This window comes from Dermacentor albipictus, chromosome 4 (assembly GCF_038994185.2).
Source record: "Dermacentor albipictus isolate Rhodes 1998 colony chromosome 4, USDA_Dalb.pri_finalv2, whole genome shotgun sequence".
Lineage (NCBI taxonomy): Eukaryota > Metazoa > Arthropoda > Arachnida > Ixodida > Ixodidae > Dermacentor > Dermacentor albipictus.
Window position 1 is genome coordinate 160,076,793 of NC_091824.1, and position 23,713 is coordinate 160,100,505.

Here is a 23,713-nt window from a genome sequence, read left to right on the forward strand (position 1 = left end):
AAGGCAGCCATATTCCCAATTCCAGAATAACCTACTGAAACAACATAGTTTCATATTTCAGAGTACCTTTCAGCAGCAGTGTAACCCTAGAATTATTTAAACAAAGCCTCATGTTCAACAATTTACAAGTGTCTTTCAAAGAAAGGAACAAGGAAGAAAAAAATGTTTTATTCATAGTGGAACAAAATGTCACAGACTTTTGTCAGAACCGCACTGCAGTTGCTTTGGACATCAGTTCAAACAGTGCAAAAATATATGCATTGCATAGCTTGTTGTGAGAAAATACAAGCAGTTGATCACTGACCAGTTTATCAGCAGTGTATGAGGAGAGCAGCCTTGGGTTCTCAAAGAGCACTTCCACGACACACAGAAAAGGTTTACTGCTGCTAGAACTTGGGTTTGTTGCTCGAAAACATTTACCTAAACAGCACCAAAGGACATGGAAGGACGCATCAAAATGGACACACACAGCTAAATGAGTGTGCCAGAGGTGCACATCAGAGGATTCCAAGTCTTTCCACAAACCCTTTCCCCCTTGGCACCTTCTCATTAGGCTCAACATGACTGCACAACTTCTCTCTCACTCCTCTATCCCCCTTTCCACATGTAGAGTAGCACATTGAACAAAGTCTAGCTAACCTCCCTGCCTTTTCTTTCCTCTCTCTGTTTCACTGCCACATCTGGCTGGAAAGCTTCCAAACTTTCCAAACACTGTATTAAACACAAAACAAAGAGAAGTCTGTGCCAACTGTTCAGTGACCCTAAATTCCCAAAGGCCTTTTACCAGCCTTTTCACAAGCATATGTGGGCTCTATTGGATACCAAATGGTAGGGAGCAAGCTACTGCCCCGAATCAGCAGGATATGGAGCTGGGGTGACACTGCCCCCTTGCCCCCTGTCTTCCATTCCCACTGGTCATGTTCCTGTAGATAGGTTCAGCGGTATCAAGCAAATGCCACCTTCTGTACGTATGTGCTGCCAGGGAAAACAGGAGCTAAAAGTAATTTTTTTTTTCATGCACAGAGGTTCAAACAAATGCAGTAATGATGGTGTTATAGCTAGCCTTCTGTCCAAGTATGCTTCGCTTCACCTGTAAAACCCATTGAGTAGACTCTCCTCTACACAGTGAATGACTTCAGATTTGCTACATATTTTAATGCATGCATGAATGAAATATGGCACCTCTGGTACCACACTAATGTGTATGTACAGCATGCAAAGATGAGATTCTCGAGGTTAAATACATATCCAAAAAATGAAACAAAAAAAAAGAAAGTAAGTCAGGGCCTTAATGACTCACTCCAACAGCACATCGTTGCAACATAAGTGAAACGACACACTTTTGGAACTCTGTCCTTCAAAGTAAGAATGCCAGTAATCTTTGTTATTAGCAGATTACAGACAGATGATGAGTGCCAATCCCTATATTTACCCAAAAGAAAACACATGGAACCATTTAGGCATTGTTCTTGGGACTCCCTAGACTATATATACACAACATAGACATCCTGTTTTGTGGGAGCTGTATTTTCTCACTCTATAAACCAATCATCTCATCATTACTCGCACTGATAAGTTTTACAATTCTTGCAATGAGGAAGATTCACATGAAAAGGCAGTACTGACACATAAGGAAGCTACTGCAACTCTTCGAAGTTCAGCCACAGCCGATCAAAACACAGTATTGCGAGAATGGATGATTCCACACATGTTCTGACAGACACGAAATACAATTTTGCAAACTGTACTGACATTCATGAAAAATGCCTGGTAGTGGAGAATCGACTATCAAGGAGCTTGTGTTTGTACAGCTGCTTAACACATGCCATTTGGACTAACCAGCGAATGCAGAAAAGTTGATAAAATGTTGTTGGACTGATAATAGTTCTCAGATTGACCTACTATTCCATCCGACAGGCTTCTACATAACATAATTCAGTTTAAGCTGTCATTCATAAATGTGCAGGGCTAACCTGCTTGCTATGGTGCCTCCAATTTTAATGTCGTTTAATGAAGGAACCAGTAGCACATTGAAAGCTTCAGTGGTTTCTTTCTTTCTCTTTCTGCCTGACATTCTCCAAGAATTTGCAGCCTATGCTCTGTTTCAGTAGTTCTGTGTAGCAGAACCAAGGCTACGTAAACCTCAAGCGCAGATACTTGCACAACAAGATGTAATGACATAGTTCGGAACCCATGGAGGTTTAAATGGCCTTGACAGGTGGTATGGTCAACATGTCTACTTGGAAGCTTCTCTACCGGTCACAGGGCGGTTTGTGCGATACTGCTTTTATTTTTTATTAAAATGTTTATTGATGTTTTATGATAATAAAAATAAGAGTTCGCCACATGTACAAATGAAAACATGCGGAGAAACAAAATAAATGCAGTGCTGCCATACAGACATTAATTTGCATTTAAGAAGTACAAACGATTAATTTAATCGACAGTGGCTAAATTCAAACGTGTAGGCGGCAGAGCAACAACACCACTTCCTCCTGGTTAGTGCTTCGTCCTTCGCGAAAATGGTGTCCACAGACTGTGTGGTATCATTCCAAACTGCCTTTTTATGCGAAAAGAGCGAATAAGTTGGAGTTCAACATGCTTGGAACGGTGTGGAAGGCATGCAGTAAACATAAACGAATTGTAATTAATAAGACAGCTGTACTTAAGAATGTGAGCAAGCTCACCATGTACAAGTGGATGTTACAAGACGGATCAAGAGATGCTGCCACCATCCCGTGCGACACGCTGGCCGAGTGCTCCTTATGAACCTTCCGCTTCCGCCATCTCTGCAACCCTCCTCCTATGTATCTAGAAATATCTTGAGGACACTCGCCTTTTTGTTATCAGAACAAATATGGAACGAATGTTCTACCGCTGCTATCATGGCAGTTGATCCCAGTGTGCAGTTGCATATTTAGTAGGTGCTGTCACAACTTGTACTGCAGTGCTAGCAGCCACCAGGGCAAGAGAGGGCACTTCAGGGATGTGTTCACCCCCTTGATTGGTCGAAGAAGCCTGTAACCACCACAGTGCTGCACGGAACTACTGAAACAGCATACAAAAACGGTCTCTGCAAGACACACTGCACTTAATGAATATTGAGTTTGCCTGCCTCATGTGCATTCTTCCTCATTATGAAGTTTTACAGAAAACCTTGGACTGGGAAAGATGGACAATAATATAAACAGAGCCAAACTTTCAGTGTGTGTGGCAAGTTAGCTTGCATTTAATATGTTTTCAGTGTGTGTAGCAAGTTAGCTTGCATTTAATATGTTTTTCATTACATGCTCTTCCACAGTAAGTTAGAATAATGACCAAGCTCATAGACACTGCACAGCAAGGCTCGCATGCTAAAATTGGTGTTGAATGTTCTTACAATAGCATCACATAGAAGAAGCTGTCGCGTGAAAGACTGCCTTTTCGAATGTCTTCATATTAAGTTGCTCAAACTCAACATTGACTATACAGTAACTGCAGGTCAAGGTCATACGGGATTGACTCACGCTAGATGACATAAAATCAGCTTTCAAAAGCAAAATTTTACAAGCATAGTGTTTCTACTGTGCTTCTCAAAGTAAAAAAGTTTGCAAGTGTGCGCATAGAAATTGCTCACCCTTTTGGTTAGCAGCAACAGTGCACACAGCTAAACTGTTTGGATAGGAACATACAGCTTCAGAGTTTTTGCATTCTATATAAAATGTTTATAAACAACACTTACAGCAGAATTTTAATGCTCTTATCACTACACATTTGCCAAGATGTCTGACTTGTTTAATCATGCGAGAACACAAAAAAACTCAATATCCTATGTACATCAAAGGTTTCTAGAAATAGTATGCACATGTTTGACAAACATGCTCACAGAAAACAGTAAACTATACATATGGCTGGTTTCGACAGACAAAAAAAATGTAGACTGAACAGATAACTGCTAGCAGGAATAACTGGTTCTGTTTGAAAGGGAAGTAAACTTTAAATTCCTTAATGGATAAAAGAAGAACAGCTTCAGTTACAAAATGACTGTTGCCCAAAATACATGTTTGAGAACTACTAGGCACAATGTTGAAGATTTTCTGGTAAACAATACTAGTACATGATTTAGCTGTACCACTGCAGCATTTCAGAAAAAAAAGGGCAAATGATTCAGAAATGCTACACTGACCAAATTATTTTATTACTTGCCCAGACACTGTTCCTCTGCCTGGATGCCAATGTGGCACTCTGTCACAATATGCAAGCACCCTAAAAAAATTTTACATCCTATTAGCTTGTGCAAGGACATGCTAAATCAATTAACAGAAAGCCTATAACTTGATTTAGCTGATTAGATATATATCGGCTTTGCCTTTTGCAATTGGGTATTTAATTCCAAGAAAGGCAGTGTCACATGTTTTTTTTCAATGGTGAATAAAAAAAAGGAATGCTTTGTTATCACAGCTGTTCAAGCATTTTGCAATGCAATTTTACAGTGGGAAATTTTTTTTAATCATTTGCTTTTTTTTTCTGACAAAGCTGCAGTAAAGGAAAGACTGAACTTCACCTTAAATTAATATATTTCTCATTTAGCATTAATTTTGTACGTATGTAAAAACTTCCATAATTTACTCACAACGTACAAACTTACATTTGGAAAATGTGATACAAAATGAGTGGAAAAAACTGAAATCTTACAAGCACTTCGTCAGTGGCAGTGATCTCTTAGCTCTCTGCCGAGGGCACTCCACAATATGCTTTCAGTGTACAACCTGATAAAGGATCTTCTTTTGGCGGCGGTGTAATGGAGCCATTTTATAATTGCAAAGCTAACTTCCTCACAATTAAGGCAGTTTGGTAAACTAATGACTGCACAGTCATTTTTGCAAACAGTGTGTACGAGCACAGTTTGGTGGTCTTATGACATGGAAAATGCAGGCATTGTTCACGTGACAGAACCAGGCACAAGGGCCAAGCATGTGCGGCTACCATGTTGCCTTCATTTGAACCCTAACTGGTGCCATCACTATTTGAGCAAATGTACCATGCAGAGAAGCGCAATTGAGAAACAAGGAAAAGGGCCCATTCTAGCTGACATTCATGATTCACTTATTGGCTGTTTATGGCACACCGACCATGTGTCGGCACACATTCCTTGCCACTTGGTTGAGTGCTTAGCATGCTATGCCTCTACACGGTAGCCAAAAGAGCAACTCTTTCTCTGGAACATATATGAGCCACAGGTAACATCTGTGCAACAAGGCACATAAAAGGCTTACGTCCAAGTTAAGTAGGCAAAAACATAAAAAAATTCTGAGAAATCTCCCTGTTCTACATTTGGGCCGGCATAGCACTAACTGGTCAGTAATATCTTCACAAATTTGCTGCACTTTACCTTAAAAGAAAAAAGAGTGCTCTAGTCTTTCTTTTACTTTCCTAAACACTGCTTGAAGAAGGCCTCATGTGGACTTGCCATAATACTAATAATTCTTGTTCATAACCTGGCTCATTTCTTTCTTAATAAAAGTAACGTTATGAGGTAATGTTGCTCAATGCTTCTTGTTCAGGGTAATGGCACAGATCATTGACAGCATGACCAAGAAGCACGCAAAAGAGCTCTGCAGATGGGAGGAACCAGACTGGTATGATTTGTCGCACGCTGGAGGGCAGATCACGTTCACAGTTTCTGCAAATGACAAGAAAGAAATACAAAAAGCAGTGAGGCAACTTCACAAACTGCAAATTGTCAAAGGCACTCCTGCCACACTTTACTCATTTCTAGGATTCAGTTGTATATCAAACAACATTAACACTACACATGCACGAAGGAAAAGAATACACTAGTAATATGATGCCATACAGGCACACTATATAATCCTTCTGGTATGTAAATTTGTTCTTTCCCTACCTAATGTCACCTTGTGTTATGGTTTCCTTTTGTTTGACATGGCCCATAAAATCTCTATTAGATTTTATAGCCTATTACAAGGTTCTACATTTTGGAGAGCACCTGCAACTGCTATAAGTGCCGATTGCCAAACAGAAACCATATCTTCAATTTTTAATATAGTAGAACCTCGTTCATACATATGCTTCGCAAAAAAAAAATGCGAGAAGAATGCACGTACTGGAAAAACATACAATCTGAAGTCACAAAAAGATTGACAGAGTCAAGTCTAGTCGACATCTACGTGATGCGAAGCACTGGGTGAATCACTTCAGCACAAGCCGCCGATGCATGCAGAGCTGGTGGAGCCCTAGCAGCCCGAGATGTGCTTTGTCATTTTTGCGGTTTTGGCAAGCTTTCGTCTGCACTCCTCAAATTCGGCTTTGGTCAGCAGCTTCTTCGAGCTGGGTATTTTAACGGGAAGTTGTTACGTGCCCACTCGGCGCAAATCACTGCCGCACGATACGCCGACACAAATGGAGCTGGTGACGCATTTTGTTGTTTTCCCATTGCGTGTTGTTTTAAGACTGACAGGAAACCTAAACGAAATTGAGCGGTTGGGCAACACCGGAATACGAAGCCTATGATGCCACCAGCAGCGCGTTCGGGATATATCGCCTATTAAAAGCATAGTACGCTTCCAATGGCACTATACCCCACTTGCTATGATATAGGTAGGTGAAGATGCTTATCACAATAGGGTTGGTGGCGATATCTGTGAATGCGGCGTTCGGCAACCCGGGACAAGATTTGCTGATACTGGAATAGGAAACAGTGGTCGCTGTATTGTCGGGAAGTATACTGCAGAGAAGCTGCTGCGGTGGGCCCCTACTGTTTGCAATCGTGCACACCTCACTCCCTTTCTCGTTTACATGGAATTTAGCAGGCGGAAGAGTTATCATGCAATCACAGTTTGCCGATAGACTGAACATTGGTGACAAAACAGTTTTCTGGGTACGTATTGCTCCGACTCGACCGCTCCAGGTCGTCGACGGTGGAACTCCGGTTGTGCTTGGAATGTGTATTGCTCGTGTCAGTGTCACCGGTCGCCACACGTCCGTTTTGTTTAGTGTGCTCAAACGTTGCCCTTACAATGTAATCCTCGGACTTGACTTTTTGGCTGCCCATTCTGCTCTGATTGACTGTTCCGCCGGCGTTGTACAACTTGACCTACCACTACCTGTGCCCGTTGACCTTCCTACTCAAGCCCCAACTCAGCTTTGTTCCGCTGATTTTATACGCCTGCCATCTCTTGCAGCAACCTGCATCCCTGTCTTAGCCTGCCCACCTGTACCTGACTGAGACTATGTCCTTACTCCCGCGACTTCAGTCCTGCTTTCTCACAATGTCTCCTTCCCACACACCATCGTTTCTGTCGCAGACAATCAGACATGTCTTCCCATCCTAAATTTCGGACAGTGCCCACAAGTACTTCCTCGAGACATGTCTCTAGCTACGTTGTCACCGACGCACAAGTGCCACATTTCCGCTCTATCTGTTGCGCCGTCTTTGACCAATGCTCATTCTGCGCCTTCTGCATCAGCCCCAACCGACGACTTTACAAAGATGATTGCGCCTGACCTTTCAACCCAACAAACCGCAGAGCTCCATGGCATCGAGTCCTACTCCGACATTTTCGACCTGAACGATCGCCCTTTGTGTCAAACTACGGTGGTGAAGCATCGTATAAATACCGGCGATGCAGCACCTGTTAGCCGACGCCCATACCGGGTGTCGCCTTCTGAGCGACAAGTTATCCAGAGCGAGGTTGACAAGATGCTTGCCAAAGGGATTATTGAATGCTCTTCCAGTCCGTGGGCGTCCCCTGTTGTTCTTGTCAAAAAGAACGATAACAGCTGGCGATTCTGCGTTGACTATCGTCATCTAAACACGATCACCAAGAAAGATGTATATCCACTTCCCCGGATTGACGATGCTCTGGGTTGTCTCCACGGTGCCACTTATTTTTCATCTATAGACCTTCGGTCTGGATATTGGCAAATTGCGGTGGATGAAATGGACCATGAAAAGACCGCATTCGTCACACCAGACGGCCTATATCAGTACCGAGTAATGCCTTTTGGCTTGTGCAATGCCCCGGCAACCTTTGAACGGATGATGGACATGCTCTTACGTGGTTTGAAATGGTCCATCTGTTTGTGCTACTTGGATGATGTCGTCGTATTCTCTTCAACTTTTGCGACACATCTTGAAAGACTTTCATCTGATCTTTCTGTATTTCGCACTGCTGGCTTACTGCTCAACTCGTCCAAGTGCCACTTCGGTCACTGCCAAATAACCATGCTCGGACACGTCGTCGATTCGTCAGGCATTCGCCCTGAACCCCTAAACCCCTAAAGTTCATGCTGTGCAGAATTTCCCCGTACCAACTTGTGCCAAAGATGTTCGCAGCTTTATTGGCCTTTGCTCGTACTTCCGCAGGTTTGTGGAAAATTTCGCCCATGTTGCCCGTCCCCTGACTGACCTCCTGAAGAAAGACGTTGCTTTCTGTTGGGGCTCTGAACAGGCGTCTGCTTTCTCACAGCTCATCACGCTGCTCACCACACCTCCTGTTCTCGCCCATTTTGACGCCTCCACTCCAACAGAAATCCGCACTGACGCCAGCGGCTACAGCATCGGCGCAGTTTTAGTTCAACGCCAATGTGGGCATGACCGCATCATCGCCTACGCCAGCCGCCTCCTCTTTCCCGCGGAGTGCAATTACTTGATTACTGAGCGCGAGTGTCTCGCCCTCATTTGGGCGGTGGGCAAGTTCCGACATTACATATATGGTCGACCATTTAACAGTTACGACCAACCACCATGCCCTTTGTTAGCTTTCCTCCCTCAAGGATCCCACCGGACGCCTCGGTCGCTGGGCCCTATGGCTACAGGAATACACATACACTGTGGTCTACAAGTCAGGTCGTCTACATCAGGACGCCGACTGCCTGTCTCATCATCCCGTCGATGTACCGGACGGTTTAGTGGATGTCGCACCGATCTGCGTTCTTTCACTCTCTGCCTTGCAAGACATTGGCGTTGAACAACGACACAATGAGTCGCTACGCCCCATTATCGAACGCCTGCTCTCTGATCCGTCTGACCCATCCCTTCACATGCTCGTACTACAAAATGGCATCGTGTATCGCCACAACATGCACCCCAACGGGCCCGAGCTCCTAACCGTCATTCCGTCTCATCTGCGACAGATTGTACTGCAGCAACTGCACGACGTTCCCACCGCTGGACACATTGGTATCACGCGGACCTATGACCGAATTCGGCGACGGTTTTTCTGGCCCCTTCTCAACCGCTCCGTCTGGCGCAATGTTGTCGCGTGTGAGTCGTGGCAACACCGGAAAAGACCAGCTGTGCCTCCCACCGGACTGCTGCAGCCTTTGGATATACCGGCCTGCCCTTTTTTTCGCGTTGGGGTTCCCTATATCAAATGACGGAAATAGGTGGATTGCCGTCGCTACGGACTATAGAACTCGCTATGCCATTACTAGAGCCCTACTGACAAGCTGTGCCACTGATGTTGCTGATTTCTTGCTTCACGACGTTACCTTGCACCACGGTGCACCTCGTCAACTTCTCACCGATCGCGGCAGATACTTTCTTGCCAAAGTCATAGACGACCTACTTCGATCATGTGCTACTAAACACAAACTTACTACCGCTTAACATCTTCAAACTAACGGTCTTACCGAACGCCTGAACCGCACATTAACTGACATGTTAGCAATGTATGTTTCCTCCGATCATCGCAACTGGGACATTGCTCTACCATTTGTCACGTTCGCCTACAATTCCTCGTGCCACGACACAGCTGGATATTCACCCTTCTATCTCCTCTTCGGCCGTGAGCCGACTTTGCCTTTCGAGACTCTCCTTTCGATCACACTCGACTCACCGACACAGTACACTCAGGATGTCATAGCCACAGCGACCCAAGCACGCCACATTGCCCGCATTCGTCTTTCTGCTTCACAGACACGCCAGAAGTGCCGTTACGACCAGCGCCATCACGACGTGCACTACGAACCAGGTGCTCTTGTGCTAGTTTGGTATCCAACTCGGCGTGTTGGTCTTTCGGAGAAATTTCTCTCGCAGTACTATGGCCCTTACCGCATCCTTTGCCAGGTGACCCCTGTCACATATGAAGTGTCTCCGCTGGATGCCATGGTGCCTTCACCTTTCTCTGACATCATCCACATCAGCCGCCTCAAACCCTACCTTTCTTAGACCGATGAGCCGCACCAATAAAGTGCTTTTTCCGACGGGGGTGAGGTCACAGTCGGCAATGTGGGAAAAGGAGGACGACGATGGTGGCCTTGGAGACAACGAAGAAGAGTAGCATTATCGCTGCTCTACGCTTGCTGGCTCAGCCATTAAAAGCCATCTGTAAATAGACGCACGCTCCTTCCTTTCCGTAACAGTATGAACTTGTAAAAAATGACCTGCACCTGTATTGGGTCATTTTTTGTATTCTCGGTCCTGATCATTGGCGCCAGGAAATTGTACGTAACAGGGGCCATATCATGTTCTACTATAACATTTTACTATAATTTGTCGTACGCATATACATAACCTTAATATTAAACTTAGGGATATTATATGCTATAAAGCTATTAAAATAAAGCACAGCCTTTTCATGGCCATTTAAGTCTGCTTCAAGTCGTATGCGGCCTTGGTGCTTTTTACAGACACTTGCAATGCTAATTGAAAATTCAATATCAGCAAAGCCAATGAAATATGACACAGCCAACCTGCTGCACCTATAAGCTTTCTGCCTCTTCTTTAGCTTTGATAACAGCAACCTCACATATTTAGCTTTGTCTTAAAAATACAAGGTGCTTAAACATGACGCTACAGGAAGGAAGAAGCGTGCAAATATTTACAGATGGCTTTTAATGGCTGAGACAACATGCATAGAGAAGCGATAGCCAAAATCTTCGTCGTCCCCAAGGCCACTATCCATGTCCTCTTCTTCCAACATTATAGATTTGACAATACTTACTATACTTACTTATTATACAATTCTGACAAAGCAAGCCCCTGCCCCCACTCCAACTTTATATGCTTGGAGATAAATGAAGGACAGTTGGGAATGGGGCTCTTACTCGGGATCATATCAAAATTCAAAATGGTAGGTGGGACAGTTTGATCAGAATTATGTTTTAAGATAAATTGATGGTAAAAAGCTAAGGCACTGTAGAAGGCAAGTCCCTACTGTGACACTTGTGATTTCATGTCACAACGCAGGAAAGAACTACACTAAGAAACATGCTTGATTTGCTCTCAAGCAGGGATGGTGCCAGGATATTTTTGTTGTGGGGGTGCATGATTCTCTGTTTTCGATGTGGTTGGAAGTTGGAACTTCGTCACTGGACATTCCATGTTAGTAGAAAAGCAGCTTTGGGAGCACAAGAAAAAATTTTGTGGAGTGGCTACTTCCCCTTGCCCCACTTTGGAGCCCCTCATGCCTTTAAAAGCAGTGATTTATCAAAATCTATTTACAACACCAACATTACTTTTTTTTTTTATTACGGTGTCTGCTTCTAATTTCACCAGGCATGTATGGACAACCACAAAATTTTACGGAACATGAAATCTGAGAAAAAGCTGAATGTCTGCACAGCTTCTTGATTGAGCCTGGTATTCTCATTTACAGCCTCTACCACTATATGTGAACAGCAGTGTGATGTTCGATTTTAGCGACTACTGTAACAGGCTGCTTGGAAATTGAACATTTTCTGAGATTCTGTGGTCCGTATATTTTTGTGGTTGACTGTACTTACATCTGTTCCATTAATGCAGCAACCTGCAAATACCTCAGCAACATTCGGTTTGCCGATGACACTGTTCTATTCAGCAACGCTGTGGATGAGTTACAACAAATGATTGAGGACCTTAACAGGGAGAGTGTAAGAGTGGCATTGAAGATTAATATGCAGAAGACAAAGCTAATGATTAATAACCGGGCAAGGGAACAAGAATTCAAGATTGCAAGTCAGCCTCTAGTGTCTGTGAAAGAGTACGTTTACTTTGGTCAACTAATCACAGGGAACCCTGACCATGAGAAGGAACTTCACAGAAGAATAAAAATGGGTTGGATTTCATACGGCAGACATCATGAGCTCCTAACTGGGAGCTTACCATTATCATTGAAAAGGAAAGTATACAATCAGTGCATTTTACCGGTGCTGACATATGGGGCAGAGATTTGGAGACTGACAAAGACGCTTGAGAACAAGTTAAGGACTGCACAAAGGGCAATGGAATGAAGAATGCTAGGCATAACTTTAAGAGACAGAAAGAGAGCGGTGTGCATCAGAGAGCAAACAGGCATAGGCGATATTCTAATAGGCATCAAGAGAAAAAATAATGCTGGGCAGGTCATGTAATGTGCAGATTAGATAACCGTTGGACCATTAGGGTGACAGAATGGGTACCAAGAGAAGGGAAGCGCAGTAGAGGACAGCAGAAGACTAGGTGGTGCGACGAAATTAGGAAATTTGCGGGTGCTAGTTGGAATCGGTTGGCACAGGACAGGGGTAATTGGAGATCGCAGGGAGAGGCCTTCGTCCTGCATCGGACTTAAAATAGGCTGATGATGATGATGAAAAATATGTGTAACCAATATCTGCAAATACTTAGCAATCATCCTTGCAACTACAAGCAAGGATGATTGTGCCGGCAAGATAAACCTGCAACACAATCAGATTTGCTATGAAAAGGTATGCACAATCACTCTCTGGCAAAATGATAGTTGAAGAATGTTGCTCATGTTGAATGCTCATGTTGAAGGATGCCCACGTGGAACTTTTAAGTTTGAACGGAAAATCAGGGACAGTTTACAATCCTGAATGCAAGCTGGGTATTCCCTTTCATATTCATCAGTGCTGTTCATACGAGTATGCTGAACGAAAACACAGTGTATGTACTCTCCAGTAGTGAGTGCCAGTGTGCGAGTGAATGCACACAAGTCGGTCCCTTCAACATCCTGAGTTAACCCTAAACATCAACATAGTATCTGCTATGCAGCGCAGAAGTACTGTTGCCGAGGGCAAACAAACACAGCTCATAGAAAAACTGTACTGACCATATAACTCGATTATCTTCTCATCATTGCCCAACTTGTTCAGTGCCTTGCATGTGTAGTTGCCGTACTGCTTCTTCTCAATGGCGATGATACGCAGGGTGGAGTCGGTGAACTCGTCAGCCGTGGAGAAGATGGAGATCTGGTAGTACTGGTTGTCATTCAGTTGGTAACCATCCTTGAGCCACACAATGGACGGTGACGGGAAGGCCTCGATGTGGCACAACAGGTCCATGGGGTTTTGAAGGGCCTGGCCGTACCGTGGGCGGTCCACCGATACCACTGGTGCAACTGTAGCGTGAAGAAAAACATAACCATGTCACTTGGCTATCGGTCCCAGTATTACGTATGCAAATTTGGAAACAAATACAACTGATTGGTGGATTGAAAGAAATTACTCTCAGTATACTGGCAGCACTGACAAGGAGCATAGAAATTTTGTATCTCTCAGGAAAACAGGCCCACTTGGGTTGACTAGGCATACTGTGGCACAGCCTACAAGATTTCTTTTCTGAATCATTTCCTTAATTTTTTCAGTTTAGTGCGGCTGTAGGTCTGCTTTGTCAAAGCAGCTGCCGCAGACTTCTTTCATCTGACAACATAAATTAATGACTTAACTGCACGCCATAATGCTTAACCAGTCCAACAATTTATGCTGCTTACATTCAGGCATTTCAACATATGTTTATTGGTCCATTACAAGCAGGTGTAAAAGACAGGAGCTCCAACTTCCACAGTGCTCATGAAGAGTTGCCCGTGCATGTTTACATAATTTCAGCACACACACAATGTAGCTGTACCCAGTGAGGTGTTGTTGAAAAGCTCTATTATTTGCTGCCAGCATAACTCAAAAAGGCTATGTGATCAAAATCACTGGTGACTCAAGGTACCATAAGCAACAATTGAAAGTAGTTTCTACAACTATCTGTCAGTCTCAAACACAGTAGCTCCCTCTATCATTGTCCTTGTTCATTTGTTACCTGCATATATGTAGCCTGCACATGACTGAATATGTACAAAGCTCAGTGATTGAAACACAAGTTGAACCGCATGGTGGCTGACCCTTTTTAAGGCACCGGTGAATGCTGGGTGACTGCCAAGACCCAGCATTCACAACTGCATTCACAATCCGTAAATCACAAAGCCACTCACATTCAGTTGATACAAAAATGCGTGAGGTTGGTGTCCCCAGTGCCCACTGGTGGCCCAAAAGGATATTGTGTCTCAATCACTGAGCACTGTACATAGACTGAAACAAGTATCAGTATTGCTGAGCAAGCACAACACCTTTACTTTCAATAAGATGTTATGTGACCAGTAACCAGACAAACTCCCTTGTCCTAAATATTCATATGTAAAAAAAACCTAGCTCTAATATTGGACGATCAAGGGATAGATAAGAGCAGTGCAAGTGCTACTTTTTGCCAAGTGGCACAGGTACTCCAAACATCTCATGCAACATTAATTCTGAACTCTATCGCTGCAGTGCCTGAGCAGGAAGCACTTTTCATCAGTGTCGTGCATTTTATTAAATGAATGCTACACTAAATACAAAGTAGTTGCATTAAATCTTGCTTCAAGAAAGTACTTACAGTACTTACAGAAAGTACTTACATTCAACTTCAACGCCAATGTTCCTACGTGCCCCATTGCCGACACCATTGTCAGCGATACAGTAGTATGTTCCACGGTCATTCTTGCTGACATTGAAAATGTTGAGGATGTTTCCTCGATAGACAGCACCACCTGTCGGCAGCAGGTCGTTGTTCTCTCGCCGCCAGGATATGTGTGGTGTAGGGTTACCAGTGGCATAGCACTCCAGGGTGATGTTTTGGCCAGTGCTGGCAATCACAGACCTTGTGCTGTTGTCCGAGATAATCGGAGGAACTGCAAAGGCAGAAAAGAGAATAAATACACATTAAAAAGAAGTCCAATAGAGTCATTTTGAGCAACAGAATGTCATAGTGAACTTTCTTTTTTGGACAGAATCGCCCCGCAGCAAAAGAACAAGGATGAGAGGACTAACATGGACAGGATGAGAGAGCTGACAAGGACAGGTGCAAAAATTCTGATCAAAACACATGCACCAATTATCTCAGCAACATGTTTTTTATTGAGTCATAGTGAACTTGTGTCTGCACATCATGGGCATGCCACTCACACTCGTCATCACTCCTGCAAACTGTATTTCCTTAAGTTTCATCTTCTTATTTCATGTTTAATTTTCCACATCCACATGTATTTAACTTCCCATGTAGGGATGCTGACTATGCCAAAGTTAAAGCACAGTTGTGAATGTCCCAAGCAGACACTGCTTTGACACATATTTGTGCTAGATTGAGGCCAGGTATGACTCAGCCATATTTTCTTTCAAACTGCCAGTGTGCCACATAAGTGAAAGAATAAGGGGATCCAAGAGGCTAAATTTTTTGATAGTTACAACCATCTGAAGAAAACAGACAATGAAACCATAAAAGGCACAGGGTAAATAATCCTTATGTTTAATTGAAGTGTAGAAATAATAAGAAAAAGGGAAATAAAAGTGGACGAAAAGACAACCTTCTGTAAGTCGTCTTTTCCAACCAAACCCAACATACTGTAAGCAGTGTATTCACCCTTTATCTTCTTCTTTTATATATACTCTTCCTAATAGCCGGTGTCGTCTTCATCAGTGCACGGCCTTTCCGAATAAAGTGGAAAGTTAACAGCTATCCTATGCACAAAACTATTTGACTTGTGCGGTTGAAAGGATGTACCCCATCTACACACATGACAGTGAGTGGCACTGGCTAACACTCTTAGGGCTAATATTGTATGCAAATGCCAAAGAAAGTGGATGGGAGAATGGCCGCTGCGGTAGATTATACGGCAAAGAACGCAGCATGCGTAATGCACAAAATGTGGATTTGGCTCCCACTTGTGGTAGGTTGTCGTTTCATCCACTTTCATTTCCATTTTCCCTATTACTTGTACATCTTGATTAAACAGAACACTTAATTTTCCCTATGCTTTCTATGGCTTCATTATCCGTTTTCCTCATATTAGTATGCTACATGCAACTTCACCAATGTTCGTCTCCCATCTACCACAAAGATATCAACCCTATTGTATTCGCTCTTTCCACCACTATTATAGATAGAGCACTCTCATAAATATGTCCCTAACAGACAAGAGAAGCCTATGCATATATGCAAAATGTATGTGTTAAGGTATTTCCAGTGAAAACACTGTGCGTAGGGCATCCCAATTATGTCGCGATAACTGTGCACCATTTTGGAGAAAAATAAAACATCCACGAGACGCCCAATTTCAGATGTCCTACCAAGTGTGTCTCATGGATATCGCATCAAGACCTTTTTCAGTCCCCACAAAAGTAATTGTCCTCCCAGAGGCTTTATTTGTATTTCACTTTCCTCGTAACACTCAGACTTTCTGATATGTTGAAACTACATATAATCCAAAGCTATATCGTATGCGCAGCTCATGTGTACAACATACTTCGCTTACTTTCTGGCATAGTTTTCTTGGAAGTCACCATTTTTATCAATATGCCACATGTGCCTGGCAGAAGGTCTCAAAGAAATTAGGAGTACGCTGCACTTCCATACATGTACCAATCATAATGTGTGCACGCATATGTGTTCTTGCTATTACTTGCTGTGCGAGTGCTCCGCCCGTTGCATATACCACAGCATATGCTGTGAACGTAATATTCATTAAAACAAACACGGTGCAAAGGTATGCAGCATGTGCAAATGTTGTCCCTTGCAGACTTGCAAGGTATGTCTGGACATGAAAGTATGCTCAAACAATCATGTGAGAGATGTTCGCTGAACGTATTCAGCACATCCCTGGAGTATCCATGTCCTAGCTTTGGATGTTCACAGGATATCCAAAGGCTGTCATTGCAGTCACATGGGTGCGTAAACGTTTTTACAAAATTAGAGATATTTAATTATTATATCGCAAACAAGGCTCATATGCTGTGGAGCGACAGGCAGAGCTAAAGGAATACAAGCCTCGAACAATGATAAAGGGAAAAATCAGACATCCACCCATTCATAGCAATTGCTACAAAGGAAACGCATACCGGTTCCTCGAAAGAAAATCCTCAGAGTTGAAGAAAAAGGCACCCAAACAAATGTGAGGTTTATTCCTTCTATGGCAACAGGGTGTGTTTTCGATGCTCTCATGCAGCTTCCACGAAAAGCTAAGAATGAGGTTTGCCTGAACGCAGTCATGAAACAAACTCCTCTTATCACTTGTCATTATCAAAATGTCATTGCCAAATGTCAATTGTCATGTCATGTCGATCATGTCAAAATGTCATTGAGCAAAATGACTTGTCATTTTATTCGCACAAGCACCGTGATCACCAAGCAGAAAAACTGAGAATATTTTTGTTTTATTTGAAGTCCTTAGTTCTGCATATCTACTATTGTTGATACGCAGCTCAGATGGTATTCGCTACCAAGGAGCGTTGTGCAAATAGTGCGTCCTGATTTCATTGCTTTTATTGACAATGCCTTCACATTCTAACAAACACACACTAACACATTCTAACTAAACAAACTAACAAGTCTATAAAAAATAACAACTGTATGGCTTGCTTTCCTTCAGCACTGAGCATCTCGAGATTTAACAATTACCAGGGCTAGAATAAATGCTGACATTCTTTAACTGAATACAAAAGGGAAGCATTAAAGGAATACTGACACATATTTCCTAAGTTATAGAAACTCTACAACATGTTTCTCACGCATAAAGTGACACTTAGTATGAAGGTTGGGAGACACGAGATATATTAATTTGATAGTAAATTTGCTCACCAAATGCTGTAACTGGCACCATTAAAATTTCTGTGATGTCACAATACTGAGAAAAATTTACTGATGTGTAGTAGTAAGGCTAGGTGTGACAGCATTGCTCATAAGAAAGCAAATAAAAGTGCTGTGCATGCTTTACAGTGAAGCTGTTAGCCTCTAGTTGGTCGGGATTTTTCGTGGCATGCTCACCCAAACAAAATGGCAGCTGGAAAAGGGGCTTGGGCTTGAGTTTCCGCATAACAGAATTAAGTTTTCTTGTATATACAAATTACAATCCGATGCTATCATGTCTATAGTTGTGCGTAAGTCATACTTCACAAATTTTCTGACACATCTTACCTTGAGAAATTCAAATAGCTGAATAATGCATTTGCACCAGACGGAGGGTCCAAAAACAAACGGCAGCTGGAAGGCTTTATGTTTGAGTTTTCGCTTAGCAGAATTATGTTTTCTTGTATACTCAAATTACAATACCATGCTATCATGTCTACAGGTTGTAAGTCGTACTTTATGAATTTTCTGACGCAATTTACTTTTAAACAGTAATTTAGTTCAATAAGGCGCTTGTGCTTGGTGGACGGCCTAGAAGATTAAAGATGTATGCTGCACTTCTGCACACATGCGTGTATGTGTGTGTGCATGCGGCGTACATTGTTTGTGGTGGTGGTGCTTATGTAATGTCGTCTAATGTCCGCACCAGCAAAGTGGTGTGGTTAAAATGGAGGCAGATTTTTTTTCTGGCTGCGCTTATGAGTGACAGCTGCAGCGATTGCAAGAACAGAGTGAGCCAATGTATGAAGACATTTTCCAAGTAGCTGGACTGTTTGGGCTTCTGCAAAGCAATCTGAAAGGACCAAGCTGTGCATGTGATGCGAGCGTGTGTGTGTGTGATGACAGCAGCAAGAAGAAGACGGCAGTATGATGATTAATATTTTTTGTACTCCGGTGAAGAATCATTACACGTTTCTTTACATCCTGGTCACATCCAAATGTGGTACAATTTCGCACAGCACCAATGTAGCATTAGCTGCTACGGGGAAAAGACTACAGGATGTGGGCAGATCAGTGCAGCCTAACGCAGTGTCTCAAAGCATTAACGGCAACAAGGAAAGAATGGGTGAGACTGCCCCACTCTTGCTTTTAGAAACATTTACATGCAATGTGATGCATGCAAAAGATAGTGATAAGTCTGTGACCAAAGGAAAACAGGCTCACGAAAACCCGTGCTCTGGCTCGTACTAACACATTACATGTTCCTTTATGACCTGGCCCTAACCAGAAGGCGGTGCAACGTTGCAGAGCTTCTTTGTAGCATTAGCTACTACGATTGAGGAAAGGAGTGGAGAATGTGGGCAGATGCCGAAGGCGGTGCACTCTAATGCAGCATCTCAAAGCACTAGCTGTGACGAGAAAAGAATGGGAGAAGCTGCCACGTCCTTGCTCTTGTAAACAAATTGACATGCAATGTGATGCACGTGAAAGATAATGGTAAGTCTGTGACTGAATGGAAATCGGCGCATGAAAACCCATGCACTGCCTCGTGCTAATGCATTACATGTTCTTTTATGGCCTGGTCCTTTCTGTAGCATTATCAACTATGATTGAGGAAAGGACTATGGGATGTGGTCAGATCCCAAAAGTGGTACAGTCTAATGCAGTGTCTCAAAGTGCTAGCTATGACAAGGAAAGAATAGAAGAAACTACCACACTCTTTCTTTTACAAGTAACTTGATATTCAATGTGACACGTGCAAAAGATAGTAGTAAGCCCGTGGCTGAACGGAAACTGGCACATGAAACTACATGCTGTGGGCATCTGGAACTCGCTCAAGAGAAGCATGCATGTGATTGTGGCCTAATGGTTAGAATATCGGGCTGTTGTGTTGGAGGACGAAGGGTCGGTTCTACGATCAGATATTTGATTTTTTGTATTCAAGAGGCCCGAATCAACGCAAAACAGGAGCCTACCTTACACAAGGTGTCTGGAATGAACCCAAGAAGTGCTCTGCATTAATAAATAAATTTAGCTCCAGGCATAAGCTGTAAAAATCTGTGACTTCAACTTGGGCCCTGTCAAGCCACTTTCACAGCTACTAGCACAGCACACCTTCTAGTGTAACGTCTGGTAATTCTGATTCTGAACTTGTACACCAATGTCAAGGCATCATCAGCAATTGTCTGTCATTTCCAAATCCTTTTCTGCTTACCATGCCTTTGCTCATAGATAAACCAATCTTTTGTTATCCTAATACTGCGATCTACGATTTCACCTGATACTTCTTTCCAGTATCTACAATGCTTCAAAATGTGACACAGATTTTTAAAATGATTCTACAAAGATTATACAAAGTGTTACCTCTGACGTGAACGTAGACATTTGAGCTGAGTTTGCTGGTGGGTCCCAGGATAATTTGGCACTGGTAGAGGCCAGAGTCTGTTTCCTGCAGCTTAGTGATCTGCAATGTGTATGTGTTGCTGCCTTCGTCGTGCCGAATGGAGAACCTCTGGTCCGGCACGATGGCCTTGCTGCCAGATGAGATGAAGAGGTTGTTGCTGGGATCACGTTCATTAATTTTTATCCAGATTATCTGAAAGAACAAAAGCAAGTTGTCTCGTTTCATGTCTCATTCATGCACTAAGGGAACAAACATGAAGCCTTGTTCACAAGGAAACACTGATGCACAAATCATCCTCAATAGGCTCATATTGTCTATTGCAGACAATTCTCCTTCTTGTCATTAAAAGAAAAAAAGAAGCCAAAGCATATAGCCAGTGAAGCACCACTACCAGGAATATTTGATGCCATGTGACAGCCAGTAGCTAAGGAGTTCATGCCACCAGCATCATGAAAAGGTGGTATTAGCAATCTTTTGTGGGCTATATTTTTAGTTCCTTAATTGTACTCTAGAGTATTTAAGCATAAAGGTAACCTGTTATACAATAAATAATGCAAGAGATTAACATATAAAAGTGTGAAAACCAAGACAATAAAAGACATCTGCCTTTCGCTGCTGCATATATTTGAGCTCAACGAGGTCACATGGAGGAATACAGTCAAATTATTTAGACATTGACAAAACTGTAGGAATAGGTCAAATTACCTGGTAGATCGAATTAAAAGAAGACACATGAAAATCATCCAAAAACACTGCTGCTTATTTGACAGTATTTACCCGATTCTAACGCACGCAGTTTTATATGGTTCAAAGAAGGAAACAATTTTTACCTAATTCTAACATGCACTCAATCTTACAAAACGAAAAATAGAGCATGTCTCTAATTCTATAAATAAAAAATATTAAACCTGCAGAGTGTGCTGGCACAGAATAGAAATATAAGTATGCCTGTCCATCGTCGCCCCTCTGAGACAGATCTTTATAGCTACGAGTGACAACATGTATTTCTCTGTGCAGCCCATTGCATTTTACATTCCGCATTTCTTGAACGACTTTGCAACACTCATGAATGGGATGGTAGCGCACGTCTATAATAACCAAAGTGCCAGTTTGTCCTGCGATGCACACAAGACTACAACACAGTAAAAACATGTGACATGGCTCTGTTCTTGCAAGCTTAGAACATAAAATAACTTCTCTTTTTATGTGAATTTGTAATGAAAGTAGCGTTTTGCCATTGTCAAACTACAGAAAAATTTGTTCGGTCACCATGTTGTGATAACAACGGTTATGCCACCATCTCTGACTAGGCTGCTGCCAATGCTGAGACTCAGTTTTGGCTTTGTATTTGATAGTAACGTGCAGTCAATGTTTGGAACCATTTTCTTGGAAAGAAAGGTGGCCATTAGAATTGAGATGGTAATCGTTCATTGTGAGCTGCTGTTCCTGCTTGAAACTCCATGGTGGACAGGTTGAAAATGACGTCGTTTTCGGATTTCACGTTGTGCCTTAGCACCGCCAAGGCAGACAGCAGCACTACAGCCATGGGGACAAAGACTAGAGTCAGAACTGGGGTCAGGCATGTGTGTGCAGACCGGTCACATTCAAATTGCCCACAGGTCCAAATGTTGCTTATGAAACAAGTCCAGTGGGCAACCAAGGCCAGGTCCAACACCATCTTACTCCCTCAATAAACGTTCTCATCAGCATCATCATTATCCGGCAAGGGCCAATTTCAGAACTGAAATAACGAATGCAGTAGGTCATATGGCCGTCAGTTGGGGCCTTCAGCCAGAGTCTAACTGACAGAAGGGCAGCGGATTGGGCGAGTTGGTGTTCCATGGTAGCAATAAAATTCAAACAGCACTAGACGACAGGACAAGAAAGAGGAGGTGACAAACACGGCACTGATGAGCGCCGTGTTTGTCACCTTCTCTTTTTGGTCCTGTCGTCTAGCGCTGTTTGAATTTTATTCTAACTGACAACTGAATGACCCAAAGTCTAATGAACTGAAGTCCACTCTACAGTCCCCATATAGCATCTTGCACAAGATTATGATGATGGTTTACAGTTTTCACAGTTCTACTATAAAAATGTCATAGCTGATGCGGCTCCGGAAATATTTACCCCTTACTACAGCTCTTAAATGAGTACACAAATATATGTAAACACATTATCTTGATGTTTAAAGTTTCAATAATTTTATTAGATATTGCAAGGACACAGAACAGTGGATAAAGCTTACCGGGTATGCCTCAGCATACTGCACAGAACACTGCAAGTCCACTGTGTCCCCTATGCCAACCACCATTTCTTTGCTGATGTATGATATCACAGGGCTCTGCTGACAGGAACCTGCATAAAGAAAAAAAAGATCTGCCTTGAAACACACACTTCAGTGCTTTCCACAATAATATATGTACATGATATAATGCATGTGTTTTGTGCGAAGGAATTCTCAAGGCAACAGCTTAAACCACACACTGCTTTTACATATTTTGGTGTCACCTCGCTATGACTGTCATTACAACCACCAAGTAAAGCCGAACTTCGATGTAATCAACAGGGATGTAAGGAATTATCGGATATAAAGCAGTAAACTCTAAATTTTGTTGATCATGTTTTAATTCAATTGAGTATTCTACTGATATAACAAAATCGAAAATGTTAAATCCAACACTTGTTTATAGCAAAGCAAAAACTTGTTTGCACTTGCCTCAAAATATATATTCTGATATCAGAAATGACAAATTCACTTGCGCCGATAACCTGCACTAATCATCACCAAAAGTGTCAAATACCATTTTTCAGACGTTTGACTATTCGGACTGGCGCGATTATTCGGACTTCCCTGTGACATCCACCTACCCCTAGCACCAATTTACACTGGCAAATGCTGTAATTACGGACACTGCAATTCGTTTCGGGCATGAACCGCACGCGCGATGTAGCAGCTTGGCAGTTATGAACTAAGTTGTAGCCATGTCGACCACGATACCGCAAATTGACCACTTGCAGAAGTCGGAGCGCCACCTAGCATGAAAAACGGGAAGCTTGCGCCTCGCCGCTTGGTTGGAAAACATCCCGGCTCCAGCCTTGCTTTGGTACGGCGGCATCGAGTGGCGACGTTGTTTGCAGAGCTTCTTTCACGTTTTGTGAAAGCGTCGACGTTCTTTGGCAGTTGCCATATATGACCTGCCTTAAATATGATTGAAGAGGACTTCATTCTCTTGCCGTTTTTGCAAATGGGACGGACAGCTGACTTCTCACAGCGCTGGATAATGAGCGACAATGCGTGGGGTTATCTTCATGCCAACACTTCGTCCGTTTGTCAAGCACACCGCCGATGGGCTTTAAAAAAAGAGGGTTAAGTTAAGCACATAAAACTTAACGTAAACAGCGTGGACCTTCCACTTGGCCTCATAGGAGCTACGTACACACCATCCATGAAGTCGGGCATCTAC

The 23,713-nt window shown here is 42.9% G+C and overlaps 1 protein-coding gene across 4 annotated transcripts in view; it reads right to left on the minus strand.

Annotated features, from left to right (window-relative positions):
• Positions 1 to 3,752: 3,752 nt before the first annotated feature.
• The window catches only part of Lac (septate junction protein lachesin), a 78,722-nt gene continuing 58,761 nt past the window's right edge, over positions 3,753 to 23,713 (minus strand). For all 4 annotated transcript variants that reach the window (XM_065429431.2, XM_065429434.2, XM_070537752.1 and 1 more), the window contains 5 exons: positions 22,495 to 22,604; positions 20,210 to 20,441; positions 14,643 to 14,915; positions 13,032 to 13,319; positions 3,753 to 5,662 (listed from right to left, as the gene is read on the minus strand). In XM_065429431.2, coding sequence (XP_065285503.2) covers positions 5,526 to 5,662; positions 13,032 to 13,319; positions 14,643 to 14,915; positions 20,210 to 20,441; positions 22,495 to 22,604 — 1,040 coding nt within the window. In that variant the 3' untranslated portion in view covers positions 3,753 to 5,525. The remainder of the gene's footprint in view (positions 5,663 to 13,031; positions 13,320 to 14,642; positions 14,916 to 20,209; positions 20,442 to 22,494; positions 22,605 to 23,713) is intronic.